This window comes from Ochotona princeps, chromosome 5, assembly GCF_030435755.1.
Source record: "Ochotona princeps isolate mOchPri1 chromosome 5, mOchPri1.hap1, whole genome shotgun sequence".
Taxonomy (NCBI): domain Eukaryota; kingdom Metazoa; phylum Chordata; class Mammalia; order Lagomorpha; family Ochotonidae; genus Ochotona; species Ochotona princeps.
The window spans coordinates 35,124,420-35,139,465 of NC_080836.1; the positions used below are offsets into that span (position 1 = coordinate 35,124,420).

Genomic DNA, 15,046 nt, shown 5'->3' on the forward strand with positions numbered 1-15,046 from the left:
GGAACAAAAAGACTTGCTCTTTACATAGTGCATTATGCTCCAATTTCAGCTTTAAAAAGAACTCAAGCCGACTTATACAACTTTTAATAACACAGGTTCTATCAGTAATTTTAAAAAATCAACTACACAGCAATCAGCACTGTGACACAGCCAATCAGCCACCTGCAACGCTGGCATCCCACATGAACACTATCAGGCTGCTCCACTTCCAGTCCAGTTCTCTGCTTACGACCTAGGGAAAAGCAGCAAAAGATGGCTCATGTGTTTGGGCTCTTACCCCATGGAGGAGACCCAGATGGAGCTACTAGCTGGCATGAGCCTGGTCCAGCTTCACCATTGCATTCATCTAGTCAAATGGCAGATGTAGAATCTCTCTCTCTCTCTCTCTCCTACTATACTTCTCTGAAACTCTTTCAAATAAATAAAATACATTTTAAGAAAAAACTACAGAAAACAAGAATGCTGGCAAGAAACCCTTAAAGCTCCTCTTGCTATATTTGGAAATGAAACTCATGATTAGTTTCCTGCTTCCAAGCATGACCGAATATCTGGTACTAGACTTAGTATCCTACCAAAACATTGATAAAACAAAATCAACCTGGTAACTTTTTTTTTTTTCCTTTCTTTCATTTTTAAGGGTTTACTTATTTCCAATAGGAAGGCAGATTTAAGGCAGAGAGAAAGACAGACATTCCATCCACTGGTTCACCCCACAAGTAGCCACAATGGCCAGAGCTGAGCCAGTCTAAAGCCAGGAGATAAGAGCTTCTTCCAGTTCTCCCAACCAAGCACAGGATCCCAAGGCTTTGGACCATTTCCAACTGCTTCCCAAGGCCACAAGCACGGAGCCGGATGGGAAATGGAACATACTGAGTATGAACCAGTGCCCATATGGGATCCCAGCACATGCAAGGCGAGGACTTCAGTCACTAGGCTACCAGCTGGGCCCAAGGTTAACTAATTTTATGAGATGAATGACAGTTCAGTTCCGAGATACTGGAGGGGGAAAAAAATGTAGAAAGATGGCCTCTACATTCTGCTTGAGAACATATTAGAGTCCCAGCACACAGTGGGCCTTCTGCCTTGGTAAAGCAGTTGGGAGACACAAACCAGATTCGATCCGATCCGATCCTATCCTATCCTAATCTATCTCTTCCCTTCCCTTCCTTTCCCTTTCCCCCTTTCTTTCTTTTCTTCTTTTCCTTCCTTCCTTTCTTCCTTCCTTCCTTCCTTCCTTCCTTCCTTCCTTCCTCTCTCTCTCTCTCTCTCTCTCTCTCTCTCTTCCTAAACATTTATTTCTTATTGGAAGTCAGATTTATAGAAAGAAGGAGAGACAGAAATAAAGATCTTCCATCCACCACTTCACTCCCTAACTGGCCATAACTGCCAGAGCCAGGAGCCAGGAGCCAGTAGCTTCTTCCTACTTCTTTCATGTGGGTGCAGGATTGCAGGCTTTGGGCTGTCCTCAGCTGCTTTCCCAGGTCACAAGTAGGGAGCTGGAAGGGAAGTGGAGCAGCCAGGATACAAACTGGTGCCCATATGGGATCCTGGCGCATGCAAGGTGGACTTTAGTTACTAGGCTACAATGCTGGGCCCACAGACCAGATTTCTAATCACAGGGATTTGTTTCAGGTCTTTGGTACAGGGCTAAGCTATAGACACTCGGGAATCTCGCTGAGGTCCGACAGATATCACCTAGTACAGAGCTGAAATGTGCTGCAAGGCAGCATCATCTAGCCTCCAAAGGTCAAATGTGTGTGTCCTTCAAACCTTACAGGTTGCCCTAATCCTAGAGGGTTCTTTTCATGCAGCCTCTGAAGAATTAAAGTTAAATCAGCCCTGCTCCAACAGGATTAGTGTCCTTTGAAAGAGACAAAGCAGTAACTGACTATTCATTCTCCTCTCAACTGACTACTCAAGCCCCTCTGACCCCACCTTCCCTGACCTGCACACACCAGGGTGAGGCCATCTGAAGATACAGTGAGGTGGTAACTCTAATGCAAGGGGAGGCTAGTACCTTGACCTTGGACTTCCGGCTCCCAGAACTGTGAGAAAATAAATTTCCAGTGTGTAACCTACCCAGTGTGTTTTGTTCCAGTTGCCTGAGCAGACTAATAGCAGAGCACCCAACCAGTGAGAACACTTGATGCATTCAGCTGAAATGCAAAAGGCCCCATCTTAGCAGACAAAGCCCTCTAGAATTCAAAACTGAAATTGGCCTGCTTCAAATAAAATACACTCAAGTCTGATAAAACCTCAAAGATCCTCTAATACAATTATCTGGCAGAACGAAATTAGAATATTCACCATGTCCACCAAAACACAAAATATTACTAAATATTCAAGAAAACCCACAAGCAAGATAAATGTAGTCCGTCAACAACACATGCTCACATAATGCATTTGTGATTTGATCAGAGAAAAAAAGGGACTTGTGACAGTAACTGGGCAGATGATAAGTGGTCAGCAAAAATGAACACATTTTTAAAAAGCAGAAATTCAGGCAGTCTAAGTTGTGTTCTAACTTCAGGATTACAAGTCTTGCAACTAAATCATGGTAACTGAAATATTAACAGAAAACTCTGCACATTAAGGTGGAGTATAAACCTTTCTTCAAGTATATAGAACTATTTTGTAGTGACTTGAAGCAAGTTATCACAAAATTCATACAAAATAACAAAGTCCCAAAATAGCTAAGACATTAAAAAGGAATGTGTACTACCATCCACACAACCACTGACATTACCCTGTGGTGCTGTTGTAGGGCTGGAGAAGTACAAACACAAGCTTCATGTAAGGAAACAGACTACAAGGACAAAGCGCTGCAAAATGCGGGAGGAAGATGGTGATCAGACAACCGGCTACTGCAGACTGTCCACCAACTTATCCAGTTAAACGAAAAATCAAGTCTGATGGATTACAGAACTAAATATGAAAATTAAAACTTTAATAAGACTAAGAAAACAGTGCAAGACCCTTAGAAACTCAGGGTAAAACTGGCCTTTTTAAAAACTAGCCGAAGACAGAGATCTTTCATCCATTTGCTCACTTCCCAAGTGGAATAGGCCAAATCCAGGCAGATCCCCATGTGCGTCCCTGGGACCAAGTTCCAGAGCCCTCTCATTGCATCCCGGGGTGCACAGAGGCAGGAAGCAGAGCTGGAACTCGCATCAGGCACTCCAACTGAACAAAGAACGAATCCAAATCTGAAGAAATACAGGAAGATGTTTACAGAACTGTAATGTGGCTATACCTAGTACACCTTTCAGAGCTTATAGTCTGGCTGTAAGACAGAAACCTGCCAGAATTCCTTACATCCTAACCTTTGACCAAAATTCACTTGGCAAAACACCATCATCACAACTCCTAAGCACGTTCCTTACATCTCGACTTGTCAGTTTTTCTCAGGCATTGAGAAAAGCATATCTTCTCACATGAATGGTGTCAGGACTGCTCAGTCCACTGAGACTGTACCTACCAGAAGCTCCTGACTATGAAATAACTGTGTGTCATATATGCTTCCTGCTGGCAGAGGCGTGGCTGGGCACAGACGCACAGAGGCAGACAGTCTGTTTCTCAGATGCAACACCAGGAAGCTGATCCTTCAGGGCGGCACTGCTGGATTCCCAACTGCCCACACATGTCCCAAGGCACACACTGCTTTGTTCCTTGGCCCCATTTCTTTTCCAGAGCAGAGCGATTTGGCCAGGCTAGATCTAATGTCACCAGCAGTGGCCCTCCAGGTTCACCAACCACTGAAACAGAGCACAGTGTGTCAGCCATCTAGTGGCAAGTTGCGGTAGCTGACCCCAGAAGATGTTTCTGTGATCAGTGCCAGGCCAGCACCCCATTCCTGGTAGCTCTTTCTAGAAGCCACACACACCTCCTCCAGGAGAATGACAGTCCTTGAGACTCAGAAGCCTGCTGCACTCTCTTCTATTGACTAACAAGCCCTTTCCTTTACCCTAACACCTTGCATTCATTATTTTGAGTAGAACTGGGGACAGGAACAGAGCTTTGGGTAACAAGTGTAGCCAGGAAAGGGGGAGGGAAAGGATAGTTTCAACACCTTTATAGCAAGATGTCCTACCTGCTGGTCCCTGTCTTCTCTGCAGGGAAGAAGGCTATTTTACACACAGAATGTCAAGCATTTCATGTATATGATCACACTACGTACTGTGGCTTGAATGTGGCTCCCCAGGCAATAGTGCTGAGACATGAAGTCATCTTTAGGAGGCATTCTGGGCTAGGAGGAAGCCACTCTGCAGAATGGACTCACATGTTCCTTAAAGCACCAGGTCCGGGTCTAGTGCCCTACTCCTCACTCCTGTAGGCGCCCACTTCTTGCCCTGCTCACTAGACTCTCACCAGGAGCAGAACACAGGTTGAACTTTCCTGCCTCCAAAACTGTGGGCCCAACCAAACCTCTTCCTTTTGTAAATGGCCCAGTCTCCAGTGTGCTCTCACAGCAACAGAAAACTGAAGGAAACTCTACATCATAATTCTCTAAGTGTGAATGTGCCCTCCACCAGACTGAGAAGTTTTGGAAGGCAGGAAGGCAGTGTCTGTTCACTTTTGCACAGTGCCTGACACACAGCAGTTACCTAAGCCAGAGTGAACAAAGGTATGATAGCAACAACCACAGAGAAAAATCTGCTGAATGTGAATGAGTTACACAAAGATTAAGGATGGAGATTTCAGAAACAGGTCATTAGGTAACTGTATCACTGAACACACACCAGAGTATGCTTACACAAACTAAGATAACAACATCACTAGGACACAGAACCTTCTTAAGATCCCCATGACATACGTAGTACCTCAAACCACCTATATGCCACCTGACTGGAGGTAAAACTGATAATGCTTGGTAAAGGAACATTTCTGTAGACATCTCAAGTCAAGTGATGACTTCTTTGTCTTGCTTAACTATTTTACATGAAAAAGAGCTTTCAGATATGAAAATGCAACATGTAATCTTTCTTACAGTACAGATTTAAAACCAATTTGAGCTCCACAGTCTTTCATTACACTTTGTAATTCCAATCACTCGGCTACAATGAATTTTTCATTTTTACACTGCCTTTGAAAACTGAATTCAGTCATACATGAGCTGATAAATACTTCATGCTTTGCTTGCTGGGACTGCCCATGAGATACTTAATAAAACAGTTTTTTGGGGGCTGGCATGGTGACTCAACAGGCTAATCCTCCATCTGTAAGCACCAGCATCCCATATGGGAACCAATTCCTTCAGCTCTGTCTTTGGCCTGGGAAAGCAGCAGAACATGGCTCAAGTCCTTGGGCCCCTACAACCCTGTGGGAGACCTGGAAGAATGTCCAGGCTTCAGATCAGCTCAGTTTCAGCCATTGTGGACATCTGGGGAGTGAACCAGGAAATGGGAGGTCTATGGAAGATCTCTGTCTCTCCTCTCTGTAAATCTGCCTTTCAAATAAAAATAAATAAATCTTAGAAAAAAAAACCTGTGCTTTTTATATGATCAGCAGTATCTCTTTTACTGATCCACTAAACGTGCAAGGACCTCAGGAGCCACTAAGGGGAAAGTGTGGGAAAGTATAGTGAACCAAACAACTCAGTTTACTTCTACCAGAGAAGTTTTCACTCGGGGAGCAAAGGGCTTTTTTTTTCCAGATTTTTTTTTTTTTTATTGGAAAGTCAGATTACAGAGAGAAGGAAACACAGAAAGATCTTCCATCTGCTGATTCACTCCTCAAGTGGTTGCTACGCCACAGCTGAGCCTCTTCTGGGTCTCCCACGCGAGTGCAGGGGCCCAAGGCTTTGGACCATCCTCGACCGCTTTTCTAAGACAGAAGCAAGCAGCTGGATGGTAAGTGGAGCAGCCAGGATATGAACCGGCACCCATATGCGATCCTGGTGCACTGCAAGGCAAGGACTTTAGTCACTAGGCTACCACACCAGGCCCAGCAATTGGCTTCTAAGAAAGCACTATTTCCCTTGAGGGAACACTTAAACACTGTCAATGAGAAATGCAAATTAGTGCAGCCACTGTGGAAAACAGTGTGCAGGTTTGTTAAACAAAAACAAAATTGAATGTAGATCTGCCATGTGATCCAGCAATCCCACTACTGGACATATAACCCAAAGCCCTGAACACAGTGAGTCAGAGATCCCTGCACCACCACGTTTATAGCCGCACTGGAGTCCACCATCAGATGAATGGGAAGATGAAGAACAAGCCGCACACACCCAAGGAATACTACTCAGCTATAACAAAAAGATTGAAATCCTAATGCCTGCAGCAAAACGGTCTCAACTGGAGCGCAATGAGCCAGACCCAGAAAATACCAACTACTGCAAGTTTTCCCATACAAATAGTAGCTAACACTTTAAAAACAAAGAAATGTCTGCACCAGTATCACTGTAAATGTAGTTTTGTAAAACTTTAATACCTTTGGCAAACCAGTGGTTAAGGATTTACACTAGTATAATTTTAATGGCCTGAGATTACTTTAGAATTTGGTGAAATGGTCATTTTTCTATTCATTATTGCTTACAGCCACTGCCTGTAGGCCCAGTACATTAAGGTCTTATCGCTATTTGTTATTAGGTAAAGTATTAATCCTTTCACTTTAGTGCATATCTAAAATATGTTATCTCAAAAGCTAACAGAATAAAGTGGGGGGAGAGAAAGTCTGTTAAATGTTAACTAAAAAAATTTTAAAAGGTGGAAAAAAAAAGTGCTGCCTTCCCTCCTTCCACCCAATTTCCCTTAAAGAAAACGTTGATTTTTTTTTGTTGTTGTTTGTTTGTTTGTTTAATTTTGAAATCATCTGTCTTGGGCCTGGCACAATGGCTAAATCCTTGGCTTGCATGCACTGGGATCTCACATGGGCACCATTTTGTATGCTGGCGGCCCCGCTTCCCATCCAGCTCCCTGCTTGTGGCCTGGGAAAGCAGCAGAAGACAGCCCAAAGTCTTGGAACCCTGCACCTGCATGGAGACCTGGAACAAACTCCTGGCTCCGGATCGACCTCAGCGTCTAGCCGCTGTGGCCACTAGGGGAGTGAACCGGCAGATCTTTCTCTCTATATAACACCTGACTTTCCAATAAACAGATTTTTTTAATAAAGAAATCATCTGCCTTACTGTATTTTGCTTCAGTAGAACAAGTTTACCCAATGGTCTCACAAAGGCAGGACAGCGGAGACAAAGCCACCTGGGTTCCTCTGCCAGCCAGAGTTCCAGGAAGTAATGGAAATACTGATTGGATAGCTATCTAAGGGCCATAAATACTTAAACGAGCACTCTCTGACTCACAGGTGTGACCACTGAGCACGGTTTGGGGATGACACGAGATCCCCAAACGGGGCATTTTTCTAAAACTTCCTCACAATTACAAAACGTCAACCATGAAACAGTGTCTCTGCTGAAAATGTTCCTATTTCTACGTGGCCCAATTTCCGACCACAAAATTAAAATCTAGAGAACCAGCTTATTTTACTGTCTTTCTAATGCCCTAAAATAAGTTCTTATACTCAGTCCATCTTCTTCTGATTCTACAGAGGCGAAAACATCCACGCTCTCAGGACCCAACAAACAGGGGGCGTTCCCCCATCCCTCATCGTTCTAACATTCTAGAGTTTTCCCCTTCATCTCCCCTAATAAAACCATACAGTCGCATTTGCAGACTCAGCGCTGAGCTGCCTCGGACAGTACGGTCTCTCCAAACGCAAGGGGAGCACCAAGTTCCAATCCAAAACTTCTCTCCGGCCAACTCCAGCTCCGCCCTATAGCCGCGCAGGGCTCTGCAACCTAGACAGGCAGGAGATACCCCCAGGCTTCTCAGGAGGCTCCGAGGTCGCCCCCCAAAACACCCCGACACGGAAGCGGCGGCACCGCCCCTTTCCGCCCGCTCAGGGCTGCCCCGCCGCCGCCGCCGCCGCCCACTTCCCAACTGGACAAACAGCAGCCGCAGGAGCCGCCCAGCACTCACCCACGTCCTGCTCGAAGGGGTTGGCGGCGAACAGGGGCATCTCGCCGGCGTCCGAGCCCAGGTCGCTGCGCTCGCGCTGAGTCCGCACAACTCCTCCCCGCCGGCTGACCCGCGACCGCGGCTTCCTAGACGACTCGGCTCTGGCCAGTCTCCCAGCTCTCCCCTCCGCCAACCGGCTCGGCATCTGCCTGCCCGACGGGCTGCCCGCCTGCGAGCCGCCCCCAACGCCGCTTTTGGGGCGACGTCCCCCCGGCATCGGGCATCCTCTCAGCGCTCCCGTCCCAGCCTCCCACCGAGAGGAGACAGCAGTTGGGGTCCCTGGCCTGGGCAGCAGTCAGGCGATGTCCGCGGACACCTTTCCGGCGCTAAGACCTCGGCAAGCCACGGAGTCGGGGCCCTTCGCGAACGGAAGTGGAGAGCGAGCCGGACGGGCGGCGGGGCCGCGGGCTGTGAGCACCCTGTGCCTCGCTCTGATGGGGCCTCAAGTTCACGGCCCTGGCGTCTGGGTCGCTGGCGGCCGTGTCCTCGCGTCACAGTCCAGTCACCCTGGAAACGGAGTGGGCTGGGTGTGTGTGAAAAGCTGAGCTCTCCTCCGCGACGTGGAGGCTGTTGCGCCCCAAACCCCGCGCCCGGGAAAACCACACAGCAGTCTCGGCTCTGTGGGGGTCTCTGGTCTATCGCCTCCCAGCTCGTTCCGCCTATAAAGCCCCCACTCTGTCTCTAAATGAGGCGCACCCGCACCTTCCACTTCCGCCGGGGGCAGTGCAGTGGGTGACAGTTCGAGTGAAATCGACGCGGGTTCCCGTCCCATCCAGCCAATGTATTTTAGAGCAGCCTTGGACTCGCGGTCCCTCTTAGCCTTGCTGCATCGGTTTGCATTGCATGGACAACGTCCTAAGACAGTTCCCTCTAGGCTGCTTGTCTCCCCTCCTGAGAAAGCGCTGTCCCAAGTTTTGTACTCAGAGATTTAAAAAATCAAAGGGAAAGGGCATGTGGGGTGAAATCTGCAGGAAACCAGGCACAAGCACCTGAGTGCTTGGCCAGGGCAGTGACCAAAGGCATGCATACATTCCCCCCATCTCCCACGTGGGTACAGGGGCCCAAGATCTTGAGCCATCCTCTTTCCCTTTCCAAGGTCATAAGCAGGGAGCTGGATCACAAGTGGAGCAGCTGGGACTCAAACTGCTGCCGTACAGGATGCCAGTGCTAGAAGGTAGACAATTATCCTATTGAGCCACCACGCTGGCCTGATTTTTATTTAAAGAGCCGCTTGTAGCTTAGTGGGTAGCAGAACAGAAGAGCTCTATCAACGTTGTGAAGAAGCAATGAGAAATGAGAGTGTCTTCTACATTCCTTATGCATCACTTACCAAAAACGTGTGCTTTCTACCTTAATCTGTTTTCATCTTTCACCTTTTTTCATTATTCACATTTGGGAATTTAAGATACAATTCAACAACCTATCTTTTCCTAAATCCTTTCTCAGTTGGCCCTAATCTGCATGGCTTCACTTCCTGAAACTTTTATTGCACATTTATTAAACATTGTGCTGGCTTGCACATGGTATTCCTTTAAACTATTCTTGTGTGACAGCTTTCCAAGAACATGATCTAGGAATCTGTTTTGTATCCTGGGTCTCTCCTCCAAAAAGTCAAAAAGCAATTAGCTCATGACTTAGAATAATGTAAACACAGTTTATGTCCCCCTCTAAACCCAGATGTTGGACTCTCCGCATCCCCCACCACCAGCAAGGGAGGGTGTTGGAAGTGAGGCCTTTGGAGGGTAATTGGGTCCTGAAGAAGTAGCCCTTCTGAATGGGCCTGATGCTCTTATCTTGTAAGGGGCCAAGGACTTTTCTGTCTCTATGTATGAACACCACAGGAAGTTGACAGTTTGCAGTCAGAACTGAGAGCCCTCACAAGGACCCGGCCACACGAACACACTCTAGAACCACTAGAAACAGATGTCTGTTGTTTCTGAGCAATCCGCTCTGTTGTTCTTTGGTATAGCAGTCTGTGTTTAATGATCACCAGCACTTTGCTTCTCTGATTCATCCACCATTGTTCTCCAAAAGTCAGATGAAAGGAACATGAAGTGCCCAAATACCCAGTAAACACTGTTATGTTTTGTACCAAGTTCCAATTTTTTTTTATTATTATTGGGGCTGGTGGTGTGGTATAGTAGGCTAAACCCATGCCAACATCCCATATGGGCACCAGTTCGTGTTCTGGCTACTCCACTTCCCATCCAGCTCCCTGCTTATAGCCCGGGAAGGCAGCAGAGGAAGGCTCAAGTCCTTGGGTCCCTGCACCCACATGGGAGACCTGGAAGAGGCTCCTGGCTTCAGTCTGACCCAGTTCTGGCTGTTGTGGCCTTTGTTGGGGGTGAACCAGCAGATGGAAGATCGCTCTGCTTCCCCTTTTCTCTGTGTAACTCTGCCTTTCCAATAAAAATAAACATTTAAAATCTGTATTACTTTCATCTGCTTGAAAGGCAGAGAGAGAATGGTATCTGCTGGTTCACTTCCGCTCAATATTCTCAACAGACTGAGCTGAGCCAGACTAAAGCCAGGAAACATGGGTTCGTCTGCTTTCCACATGATGGCAGAGGCCCCCAGGCTTGGGCCCTCTCCTACTTTCCCAGGATGCATTCTCAGGAAGCTGGATGAGAAGTAGGGTAGCCAGGCCTCTCAAATGGCAGTTTAACTCCCTGTGCCACAACACACTCCCCTCTCAGCCCTCCAAGTTCCATTTTACATTAGCTTTGCTTTACATCCTCTTGCACAGGAATAAAAGCATTTTTAGGAGCATTACACATTTCATTACATATTTACTTTAGTATACATTGAATACTACCATATGAAAAATACTGGGGTGGAGGACAGGGGTTGATAGGGCAGGCATGAAAGTGACATAATTATTGCCCTTAATGAGTCATATTCAGGTGGGAAAAGAGTAATATATGAAAATAACTAATAGAAAGAAACAGGAAAAAAAAATTCCTGACTGGTTTTATGGTGCAGGGGATTAAGCCATCATCTGCAATGCCAGCATCCAATATCAGAGTGCTGGGTAGAGTCCTGGCTGCTCTCTTTGCAGGTGGCTCCCTGCTAATTCACCTGGGAAGGAAGCAGAAAATAGTCTAACTGCGTTGACCACTGCCATCCATGTGGGAGATCCAGATGGAGCTCCAGGCTCCTGATTTCAACCGGGCCCATCTCAGGGGTTTTTCCTACCGGCAGGTCCCCAAGACCACCAAGGGGGTGAGCTGACAGTGTTCTTCAGTCACAAGAACCACCCAGGACAGTCTGATGGAGCATGACTGTTTATTGTAAAACAATCACAACTTACATAGACTAGGAAAGGGTAAGGCAGAAGGGCATTCCCCAGCAGTCCTCTGACCCAACAATGATACTGCAACTGGCTAGAAGGCATGTTTGTCTGTCTGGACCCTCCAAGCAAGTCACAGGTGGTTCCACACACAGAGCTGGAAGATAAGCCTCAGGTCACATTCACCACCTGTGGCTGGCAATTAGGCTGTGGGTCACATTTGACTTCTTGGAGTTGCTTAACAAGGAAGTTCCAGCACAGCTTGTTTAAGGACAGAGAAAAGAGACTGGGGTGCAGCCCACCACTCTCGCTGCATGACCAGTGAATAGGCCAGGTTGAGGTCTCAGTTGGCTGAAACCGTTGTCTGGGGTTTCCTTGGGGACATGGTGTGCTGTGTGCCCATGACCTTCCACAAAGTCTAGGCAGGCAGAGATGGGGGCGAGCTCCTACAGGCCCAGCCGCAAGTGCAGCCGTTCAGGACATGACCCCTCTGCTACCTCCGCTTTTGTCTCATTCACTCTGCATTTCAAGTGAAGTGTGTGTGTGTGTATGTGTGTGTGTGTGTGTAAGTGAGAAAAGGGAAAATCTTGGTGTTAACTGAGTATAGAACAATAGTATTTTGGTATGTACCCATTCCAAGTGATATTCTACCTGCCTTGATGAGGGTAGTTTAGCTCAACAGATTTGGTGCTGAGGATGCTTCTGAATAGTGATTGAGAAACGTTGTCTCAGACTGAATTCTAAAGAATTGGATAGACTGAATCTTTGGCAAAAATTAAAAGGGAAACTTGGTGTTTTGGAAATCAGTTTATGGAAATAAAGGTGACTTGGGAAAGTAAAAGAAGGAACAGAAGGAACAGAATTGTTCATATTAACATGGATAGAAAGGAAAAAGCATACAAACCCAGGCCATTGTGTTGATGTGTGTCAGTTCATGTTTTCAAGACAAATATTGCAGGACAGATCATTATAAAGCTCACGGCCACAAAGGCTGTAGATGCATAGGACACCTAGTAGAACCACGTGATTTTACAGTCACTGGTTTTGCTGCCAGTCACAATTCAAGATTTGTAATGTGAATGGATCAGCTTGATTTTTACCTCATAATATAAAACTTTGGAGAATTCTATACAATTTTCTTTGTCATCACCATTACCATGCGTCTCCAGTAGGTGGCACTGTTGACTCACTTTCAGAACTCCAATGACTGCCTTTAACTATGAAAGAGGCAAACTGTGGAACAAATTCCAGAGTCCCACTTTGGCCAAAATTAAAAACGGTGCTAATTCTATTTATCTTATAAAGTTATATGAATAACATATCTCTAAAATATGCATAGTATATGCCTACGTTTTACGTGTGCTAAACTCAAACTTCTTAACATTTTTGTTAATTCATTTTACAAATGAATGTAAATAAAACCAAGATCTATTATTTTAAACACTAACATTTGCTTAATCTTCACTACCAGATTTTAATCATCTCCTTTTATTTAAAAAAAAAAAGTTTTATTTGAGAGCCAAAGAGATAGATGGAGGCTGAAAGAGTAAAACAGAAAGCTCCCACGTGCCGGTTCATTCCCCAGATGCTTGCAACAGCCAGGAAGAGGCCATTTCCAAGCCAGGTGCTGGGAACTCACCCAGGTCTCCCCAGCCAGGGCTAGGGCCCCAACCACTTGAGCTATCGCCTGCTGCCTCCCAGGATCCCCAAGAGGAAGATGGCATTGGGAACTGGAGCCTGGAATCCAACCCAAGTCGTCCAGTACGGGATGCAGGTCTCCCAACTGGCACGGTAACTGCTAGGCCAAATGCCAGCCCCTCCTTTCATTTTCAGTGTGAAGGTAGACATTTGTTTACACTTCATTTCATTATGTGTTGGTCAGATAATCAATGTGTGTTTTCTCCTGTATTCCAGATTTTCTTTGAAAAATATATATATAGTGTGTTTGCATTATCTATAGGTACCCTGCCGTGCAGTGAAACCCTAGAATTTCTTACTCCTGTCTAGCTAGAACCAGCTGCAAAATAGTAACTGTCGATCAACATCTCCCCGTCTCTCCTCACACACGTCACTCTTCATCCTTTGGTAACTGCAATTATATTTTTATCTTCTACAAGATCATTTATTTTTTAGATTCCATCCATGACTGACATCATGTGATATTTGTCTTTCTGTAATTGGCTCATTTCATTTAATGTAATGACCTCTGGTCCCACTCACGTTGTTTGTAAATAACAAAACTTCATCTTTTTCATGGACAAATGCTATTTCACAGTGTATTAGGTACCACATTTTCTTTATCCATTTGTGCATAGATGGATAGCTGGGTTGTTTCTACTTACTGTGAACTGTGCTGTGGTAAACCTGGGCAGTGTTAAACAGATGGATGGCATTTCCCTCGGACTCGCACTCAGGAGTGGGATCATTGGGTCATAAGCGTGTTCTATTTTCAGGATTAATTTTTTTATGAGAGTCCCCATGCTGTTGTCCACAGTGGCTTTGTTAATTTACATTCCCTGACAATAATATGCAAGGGTTCCTTTTTATTCAAGTTCCTTGTGAACACTTGTTATCTTGTGTCTTCTTGATAAAAATCAGTTTTGCTGGAATGAGGTTCTGTCTTACTGTGGTTTTGATATGCTCTTTGATGATCAGTGATGTTGAGCACTTTTTCATGCACCTGTTGTCTACTTGTATGTCCTCCTTTCATAAATAGCTGTTGTATCTACTACCTGTTTTTAAATGGCACTTCCCCCTTTTCAGAGCTGAGCCAATCTGAAACCAGGAGCCCTTTCAGGTCTTCCATGCAGGCAGATGCAGGGTCCCAATGCCTTGGGCCATCCTCGACTGCTTTCCCAGGACACAAGCAGGGAGTTGGATGGGAAGTGGAGCTGCCGGGATTAGAACCTATGCCCATATGGCATCCCAGGGTGTGCAAAGCGGGGACTTTAGCTGCTAGGCCACTGTGATGGGCCCTGAACTGAGTTTTGTTTTGTTTTTTTTTTTTACAGATTTATTTATTTTTATTGGAAAAGCAGATCAAATTTATGGGGAGAAGGAGAGACTGAAAGATCTTCCATCTGTTGGTTCACTCCCTAAATGGCTGCAATGGCCAGAGGCTAGCTGATTCAAAGCCAGGAATCAGGAGTTTCTTCCAGGTCTCCCATGTGGGTGCAGGGTCCCAAGGCTTTGGGCCATCCTCTGCTGCCTTCCCAGGCCACAAACAGGGAGCTGGATGGCAAGCAGAGCAGCCAGTACATGAACCAGCATCCATATGGGATCCCAGTGTTTACAAGGTGAGGATTTAGCCATTGAGCCATTGCACTGGGCCCTATGCCATTTTTTGATGCCTTCCCAAGAACATTTAGAGGCAGCTGGATGAGAAGTGGGGTATCTGGGCCTTGATAAAAGTGCCCATATAGGATTCCAGCATTACAGGCCATTTAACCGCTGTGCTGCGGCACTGGCTCTCATCCAGGCATTGACCTGGCACACTCTCTTTTGTTGTGTCTACGTCTGGTTTAGTATAGAGGTAATGAGGACCTCACAGGATGAATTTGGAAAATTACTTCCTCTTCCATTTGCTGAAATAATTTAAAAAGGATTGGTGTTAATCCATCTTTAAATTTTTGCAAAATTCAGCAAGTGAAGTCTTGTCGTCTTGGGCTTGTCTTTGGTGAGGGATTCTTTATTTCTGATTCAATCTTGCTGCTCATTATTGGACTATGTAGGTGTTTCACAT

At 45.9% G+C, this 15,046-nt stretch overlaps 1 protein-coding gene across 2 annotated transcripts in view; it reads right to left on the bottom strand.

The window, feature by feature from the left end:
- Positions 1–8,417, bottom strand: part of STAM2 (signal transducing adaptor molecule 2) — a 42,488-nt gene extending 34,071 nt beyond the window's left edge. For both annotated transcript variants that reach the window (XM_058664481.1, XM_004577165.3), the window contains exon 1: positions 7,977–8,417. In XM_058664481.1, the coding sequence (XP_058520464.1) occupies positions 7,977–8,232 (256 nt within the window). In that variant the 5' untranslated portion in view covers positions 8,233–8,417. The remainder of the gene's footprint in view (positions 1–7,976) is intronic.
- Between the last annotated feature and the right edge of the window lie 6,629 nt (positions 8,418–15,046).